The following is an 8,386-nucleotide window of genomic DNA, read 5'->3' as shown; positions in this document are numbered from 1 at the left end:
CCGTGGTGCAGAGACACGTAAAGTTACCGCAAGAGAAATTCTTGAACCGCGACAGCCCTGTGAAGCACAGTTTAGCATTACTGCTGTTGTAGCATTGCTTAAAAGTTTATCTGACCCCCTACCTACTGAAAACGCCAGGCCAAGATTAATTGGAAAATGAAACTTAAGACAAAGCAGCTAAAAAGACACCTATCTGGTTGCACAACAGCATAATGCTGACTCTACAGGGACATCCACTCATTCATTGCAACACCTCAAGTTACATTTGTTGCACTTTCTGGACCGACCCCAGTGTGGACTAAGTTTTGGTCTGGGACATCGCCCCAGTGTTTACATCACCAGCCGCCACTGCAAACACAACTCAGTAATGCTGTATGAGCAATTTGACATTGTATTAATTATCAAAATCTATAACAATATAATAATAATAATTACATCACCACTTTTTGTTGAATGTATTTGATTGTCCAGGCCCTAAAAAGACTTGTATTGACAACAGTGTCCACACAGGGATCATGACTGTGACCATTGTGACCGTACAGCTGTACAGCTGACACTGGTTTTCTGTTTCTTGATCTCTCTTTGTGACATGAACTATTAAATATGTGCACCTGATGTAAGAAAATGATTCATGTGTTCCATACGGATAGAGTGTTCTGAATCATGAGCCAAACCATTGACAAATGTGTAAAGAGTCAAACACAGAGGTTTTGCAAACGGTGTAATAGGTCATATAGCCTGCCCAGTGGTGTAGAGTTTGTATAATAATCAGATTGTGCTTTATATCCCATCAGTTGGATAAAGATGAAGATTGACACAAGCCTGAGCATGCCGCAGCTGCCCGAGGCACTGTCTCACACTGGGCTGCAGTTCACTGTAGCCACAGAAGAGGACTTTGAGGACATCATGGCTATGAGCCAGGACATCTATGGAGGTCTGGATTACCTGCCCACACGATACACCAGCTGGCTGCAGGAGACCAATCGCATCGTAATCCTGGCCCGCAAGCACGGGAAAGTGGTGAGTTACTCACATTAGAGAGATAACCTTACAGGTGTATCCCTGTGACCTTCAGGAACAGCTTTGTCTGAAATCTTCCTGAGAAGGACACATACGTAGAGTACGTGTACATGCACATCAGTATCCCAGTTATTAGCCATATCCGGTTATGGCAGTATTTGGGATATGTTGTTTACATGCGCCCTGAGAAACCGGGATTCTCATATCCCTGTATACACAATCAAATGTAGTATCCTGTTTTTTTTTTTACATAATCTTATAAATGCGCAAGAGCAAAAATTATGGATGAAAGGAAGCATAATTGCCACCATGACTAGGACCATCTGATCAGTAAGATTAGGAAGGAGTAAGGAAAGGAAACATTATGCTTCCTATCATGGCTCCTTTAGCACCTGGTTAGATATGGAAAAGTGCTCAGATATTCAACTGTTAGGATATGAATCACAAACACCACAAACAGGACAAGTTAAAAAACAGATTTGAAATGCTGCCATCAACTACCATTAATGGAATCTTGGAATGTTAAACTGATGAAAATGTAAAGCATGTCATAAAAATATCGTTTCTTGTTTATAACACCTGGATTGTGTCTTGACACGACACAACTGTTAAAATAATTGACAGATTTACAGTTATGTACGGTAATAACTGCTTCTCACTCATCACTAAACCAACAACAATAAAAACAAGCACAGCTATAATAATATTTGGGATACTGAAACTGGGATACAGTGTATACATGCACCATGATGAAAACCAGGATGTTCAAAAACCCGATCATAACCGGGATACTGATGTGCACGTGACGCACTCATATCAAGAATGATATAACTAAAGTTTTTAGTGGGGTTTGAGATGGAATGGTGACTCTTTTATCCAATTATTAAATTGTTGATAAGTTCACAAAATTTTCTCATGGGGATCAATATGAAAGTATAGGCTACATTAACATAAAAGAGGTATAGGTCAACACAACTTTTCATAAAATTATATCTGTGAAATATAATTTATATTTTACCTTTGTAACATGAGCCTTTCTTCAGGTTGAATAAAAACAAATTGCAGAGATAAAACTGGCAGACAACTGATTGACGGAGTTTACATGGATTAATTGTAGCATAGTAAGAAATGTTTTATTTGTCAGAACTGAGTATGAGACATAATGATGTGTGTGTTGGTCTGTGGCAGATCGCCCTGGAGTCCGTATGTGTGATCGATGGAGGGGAGACAGTGCTGGTGGAAGGGCTGCGGGTGGCCCCTCAGGAGCGAGGCAAAGGGGTGGCAGGAGTCCTGCTGCGCTTCTGCTCAGAGCTGGTCAAATCCAGGTTTCCTGAAGTGAAAGTAACCCGTCTGACCCGGGATGACCAGCTGGGGCCTAAAGACTACCAGAAGTATCGCATCATCACCAAACAGGTTTTTATCGTAGTCACCACATCAGCACACATGACGATATAAAACATGTTGCTTATAGTACAAGAACACAAGGCCTGAGTGAACACAGACTCTGAGCAAGGCCTCTATAGGCTTCAAGGTGTGACCTTATGTACATCCCTCATTATAAGACAGACATTTGATAAGACATTTGAGGTGAATATAGTTATAGGAAGACAACATGGTTGCTAACATTGTGTTTACTTGATCTGCACAGGGGATTCTGCTGGTGCGCTTCAGGGCTGAGGATCTGAAACAGCGTCTGTCAGAGTTGGGTGTTGGTGAAGACCTGCACTACCCTGTCATCAACTCCTCTCAGCACGCAGCCCCTCTGCGCTTGGACCACCCCACCATCCAGCGCCTGTTCCTGGGTACAGACCTGATGCAGCCCATTCTGCCTAATGCCACCATCATCCAGGACTGGCAGCCCTTCAAGCTTCTATCCAGCAACATGGCCATCCTGTTCAAGAAAGACATCGACTGGATGGTGGACGACCTGAGCAACCCCAGTGTGGCCAGCCTGTGCACCTTCCCCTTCAGTGTGCCCATAGGAGACGACTGGTAACTCATGTCCTGTTTCACTATATTTAACTGTCAGTGTTTACATTATATTATGGAAGTTTCACCCATAAAACTATTGCCTAGGAGGTTAAATACCAGTTCACATAAAGCAGCTATGCCCATTATTGATGTGTGACAAGCCAATCGCTCACCAACTGGGCTGTGCAATTAATAGAATTTGTATTGAATTATAGGGAGGGCCAATAACAGCCTTTCCAGCTGCATAGTCAGATTACGTAAGAGTAACCAAAGCTCTCCTGGTAAATGAAAGAATTGCATGCTTTCAGGTGACAATATCAGTGCTTTGACAATAAATTTATATTATGTAATATGTAATCCCCAACAATACAATAGCAAACCAACCTGTCACTGAAAAGCAGACTCTCAGGCGTACTATAAAACCACTGTGTGTGTGCAGGTACTACCTGAACATCGACATGTTTGGCAAAGACGTGGGCCTGGTGCGGCAGCAGTTCCTGGGTCACCTCCAGAGGCACACCTCTTCTCTGAAGGGTCATGTGATGTGCCAGATGTTCCTGGAGCCGCAGCTGTGGGAGAGCATGGCCCACTTCTGTCAGCACACTCTGGGCGTGGAGCTGGTCAAGGAGTACAGGGAGCAGTGTGTGGTGGAGGCCGACATAATCTAGTAGTAATAGTAGTTGTTGTAGTAAGCAAACACAGGCCTCATACATACATACTATATACACACAAGTCTTAGAAACTAACACTTGAAGAATCCAGAAACATTCAGTATATTAAGAGCAACAGACTTAAGTGACCCTTTGGGAGCTCCCTCCTTCATTACAGTTAAGGGTTCTGGCATTTAGAAAGTCATTTAGTTTATTCAAAGGAAGCTCCAAAACCCTAACAGATATAGTAATTACTTTAGCCAGAACATGTTTTTGAGTTAGTAGTTGTTAACACTCACCATAGCTATTTTTAGATGACCTTAAACAGACTGTTTAAAAGAAAGTGGATATAGTCTGCTGTGCACACCACTCTACTTGACTCATGTCAGTCTGATAAGAATTAAAACAAGCATGTGAAATGAGGGGCCATGGAGGGGCATTACAAAGGGTCATTTAGATACACATATTCTCTTAGTTTTCCATTGCCACTGGTGATATCTGATGCTTCCAGTGTTGAGTCTAACTTGTACTTGACAGAGCATAAACCCTCATTTAGGCAGGATCCTGGTCAGTTATACCATTTACATATGAGGTTATGTGTGTCTTCGGATTGTCCTATATGACATGGACCTAAGTGATGGCTTCAGAGAAGCACTGTCCACCATCCAAAAGTTACAAATTTTTGGTTCAAGCATAACTCCTGGAGAATTTGATTCTATATTGGGCATGTGTTATTTTTGTAAATATGAAAATGAAATATGTAAACAAGCAGAGTTGGGATTTAAATTCTGCACAACTGTAAAGGCACTTTATTAAAACCTCATGTAACAAGGAAAGCCAACAGTATAGTCTTCAGTCACACATTCCATTATTCCATTATCAAGATGATTCCATTGCAACACTGTCAACTACACCACTCAAGCATATGGCAGATACATGCACCGTCACACCATGGCTGACTATCCTTGGTCTAACCTGTATGTCTTTTTCTTTGTTTGTACATAATATGTGTTTTAAATTAACATTTTTACATTTATGCTTTTAACTTATACTAATGTAAGTGTGATGTAGGCACAACTTTTGTAGACACCTGCAAAAGCAAACTTCTTATGCTTATAATATTAGGACTACTGACTAAATGTAAATACAAACAAAATTTAATGCAATCATTATTAGATTACAGTATACAGCTCTTTTTTTTCTTTTTTTCTTTTTTTTTTTTTTTTTTTAAGTAACAGAACTTGAATTAATAGCTGCTTATGACTTTCCTCTAAAGGAGAGGCATTCTTACCTTACCTGAAACCCTAGAGCTAGAGATAGACAATTATACAGTAAGCACAAGAGGAGCTTTTTGTAACAGTATCTCAAACACACTTCTCAGTTTTACTGAATATTTAACAGACAGTGTGCTCATATAGCAGATGTAACCTGACATGAGCTTGTGAACAGAAGTCGGCCTCTTGCCTTGGTTAATCTTTTGACGACCCGTATGCAAATCCGATGATATAATGTCCCATAATGGCGCAGGGAAACTAACAAAGAGCAGGACCTTGTTTCTAACCAAAGAGAGCGTCTAAGTTAGTCATTAAAAAGGGATTTTAAAATATTTTTAATACCATCTGGCCAACAATTAGAGTAACATCAGTCCAAAAAAGAAATTGGCCACAGCTCATGTAGGGCTACTATATAGATTTTAAACTTGATTGCCTTTCATTAATGACCGTGTCAAGTGCCCATGCAGTTACACAGCACACTGATTACAGCGCTCGATTTCAAATACATCCTCTGGCAAGTAATTGGTCAAAATATTATTATATTTATTGCTTTACTTGTATTGTTTTTATTCATCGAACTTAAAATCATTGATGCTGCTGCAGCCCAAGAGTACAATGTAAAAATTAAAAAATTAAATAAACCACTGTTTCTACTTCTTTGTCCACTTAACTTGTATTAAAATCATAACTGTTCACTGTATGTTACTGTAAGCTGGTCTTGTACTGACCCAGTGCAGAGGACGTATTTGATTATTGGGCCGTCATAAACACACATTCCACATCTTTCTAAATCCCAGGGTGAATCTTCTCAGATGTTTCTTACAAAGGACATTTTAAACCTCATATAAAAAAACAAAACAAAGTGCACAACATTTTCAAATTTGGTTTGTGGGACCTCAGTTTGAAAAAAGTGCCAAATGTTCTGAATGCTCTTGTGTTATTTTCTACCCAGTCTCCGGGGCCAATATTCCAAAATCCTTGTTTTATTACGCGTTTTCTAAGATTGTTGAAAATACAACATCGAGCCTATTTCAAATCCATGCCTGGCATTAGCATGCATGCTTTTTTGTAAAAACTGATTTCACATCCATATATAGGCAGTCTATAATGTTATGATCCAAATGCATGCACTGACTGAATACTGAATTGTAATTGAACAAAAATGAAATAAGCAAGTGTCCCTTTAAATCATGGTCTTTGTGGACCATGTTTTCTGAACAAGAGCACCAGCAAATCACTGGGAAAAGGGTAACACAAAAGCAACAGCAACTACCAACCCAAGAAGAAGAATGATCACAAACACTGTGGGACAGTGTCCTTTGCTTTATCCCCATTAATGTGACTCAAAAGTTGTATGAAAATATACTCAAGTAGGACTGATTGAGTGTGGGGAATGCAGCATGCACTTTAGTTGTCTTTGGCAATAATAGTATAAGCTAACATCTTCTGGTTATTAACCCATGTTTTTTAGATAACATCTCAATCATAAGTACTAGATAGTTTGCTACAGTAGTTTTTAATGCAGTAATTGTCGCATTTTGTGGGACGTTGTAAGCATTTTCCAACGTTTTTCCATAAAGAACTGCAGAGCCAGTAAACAGCTGAGTTAAGACCATGCAAAATAGATAAGAGTTAGTGGAATAGTCTCAAAAGACATGCCTATTTTAATATGCACCTGTGTATACATTGAGTGTTTTTGTGTGTAACCTCTTCTTCATTACTGTCAATGTCCTGAGCCTCCAGCAGGAGCAATGTGAACAAAACCTCTCTGCTACTTCAGTGTTCAGTAAAGATATAAAGCAGCTTCTGTCCCCTTCGTTCTTTCTCTGAATCCTGGTTGAAGCATTGGCTTAGTAAGTCTGATTGTGATCTAGAATGCTCTATATTAAAACTGAAGGTCATTAAAACAATGATCACGTACACACACACACACAGACACACACATACACACACACACACACACACACACACAGACAGACACGTAGTACAGGTTTATGACTTTTCAGAAAACGAACAAACAAACAAAAAACAAACAAACCCAAAACTATTAAATAGCCTATCCTATAAAACAATCAAGTGGGACTTAGTAAAGAAAACCTTCATTCTGTCCTTATCAACTTATTTAAAAATAAGGGACTGAGACTCAAAAGTGAAATCAAAGGCAAATTAAATTTAAATTTATTAGAAATTTCAATAAATCACAAATCTGGTCACAGTCATCAAAAAGGAACACACAGTAAAAAAAAAAAAAAAAAAAAAAAGCAATGTATTTTGTAACCGGGGATTTCTGTTTGTTCTGTGTTTGAATAGCGTGAATCCGGAGGTCTGGTTCTTGTATTCCTTCTCCAGCAGATGGCGCCACTGCTCTGAGCAACGCGGAGTACTTGGATCTTAGGTTTCCTTTGTAAAACTCAGCCAAAAGTCAAAAATCCAAAAGCAGCCAGATTTCCCCACATTTCATAATTTTGTTTGAGAAAGATGTTTTTTTCTTTCTAAATTCTACACACATTACACATTCAACATTACAACATTTACCAATTTACAGAATAGTTTACAGATGTACTTTTTATTCTAGCGGTAAAACCTGTAAAACCTGGAGCAGGAAAATATCCCTGTAAGATCATGTCGGTCACAAACCCAGCGGTAAAGGGTCAGAACTATTAATAAGATTTCACTTTTGTGCACAAATCCCATTAAAAAAAAGTTTCTTTGCAATAATGACTTTAGAATCCTATTTTTTGTTGTTTCCTCCTGTTTTTTCTTAACAACACATGTCTCTCTGTCCTTTAGTGTTCAGTCCAGGGCTGTTGGTGCAGTTTGTGTTCAGGATCCTTCACTTCTGTTCTGTCCTGTTTTAATATTTTAGTGCTTTGACTTAATAGTGTCTTTGGTTCTGAAATTGTTACACTTCAGTGTGTATCTTTTCTTTGGAATGGGTCCATATCTGAATTCCTCCAATGTTACAACAATTCTCATTCATTTCACATTTTTGATTATAGCCTTTGAAAATGTTCTTTCTTGATAAATTCAACAATTTGTCTCTTGAGGTTTTTACATTCTTGGGTCCATTTGTGGCTTTGTATTCAGATAGAGCCAGGGCAAAACCCTGAAAACTCAAGAGCTAGACAGTTACATATTACAATTGTGTTTATCTTAGCAGTACACAACTAAAGGTAGCATGGTTTAGCTTAGCAATATTAAACATTACAAAATTAAACAGGAACAACCTGTGAAACGGTTTGGATTAGAATGTTTAGGTTAGACATCATCCTTAAACCTGAAAACTGAAGAGTTAGTAACATGACAGTCATCACATTTTAGCTTTAGCTGTTTTCAAATAAAATAAACTAACATCTGCTACAGTTGTCACAGATGATTTTCATGTCTCACAATTGCAAGAAATGAAGTAGATTTATCTTAGATTAACTATGAACTAATTAACAATGGTAATAATAAAACTGAGACCTGTAG

The 8,386-nt window shown here is 38.7% G+C and overlaps 1 protein-coding gene across 1 annotated transcript; it reads left to right on the top strand.

Annotated features, from left to right (window-relative positions):
- The first annotated feature begins 804 nt into the window (after positions 1-804).
- nat16 (N-acetyltransferase 16) lies at positions 805-3,659 on the top strand. Its single transcript, XM_020936518.2, has 4 exons — positions 805-1,020; positions 2,209-2,433; positions 2,669-3,012; positions 3,431-3,659. The coding sequence occupies exons 1-4, from the start codon at positions 805-807 to the stop codon at positions 3,657-3,659; spliced, it is 1,014 nt and encodes a 337-aa protein (XP_020792177.1).
- The last annotated feature ends 4,727 nt before the right edge of the window (positions 3,660-8,386 follow it).

Source organism: Boleophthalmus pectinirostris, unplaced genomic scaffold (genome assembly GCF_026225935.1).
Source record: "Boleophthalmus pectinirostris isolate CB_2022bp ecotype Guang Dong unplaced genomic scaffold, ASM2622593v1 HiC_scaffold_20, whole genome shotgun sequence".
Lineage (NCBI taxonomy): Eukaryota > Metazoa > Chordata > Actinopteri > Gobiiformes > Gobiidae > Boleophthalmus > Boleophthalmus pectinirostris.
Note: the sequence above shows the minus strand (reverse complement) of the source record. Positions and strands in the feature narration are given on the sequence as shown.

Excerpts from the sequence above, each read along its gene's own strand:
- nat16 (XM_020936518.2), top strand. The coding sequence starts at position 805 with ATGAAGATTGACACAAGCCTGAGCATGCCGCAGCTGCCCGAGGCACTG. Across the intron at positions 1,021-2,208 it reads CCCGCAAGCACGGGAAAGTG|ATCGCCCTGGAGTCCGTATG; the intron begins GTGAGTTACTCA and ends GGTCTGTGGCAG. Across the intron at positions 2,434-2,668 it reads ATCGCATCATCACCAAACAG|GGGATTCTGCTGGTGCGCTT; the intron begins GTTTTTATCGTA and ends TGATCTGCACAG.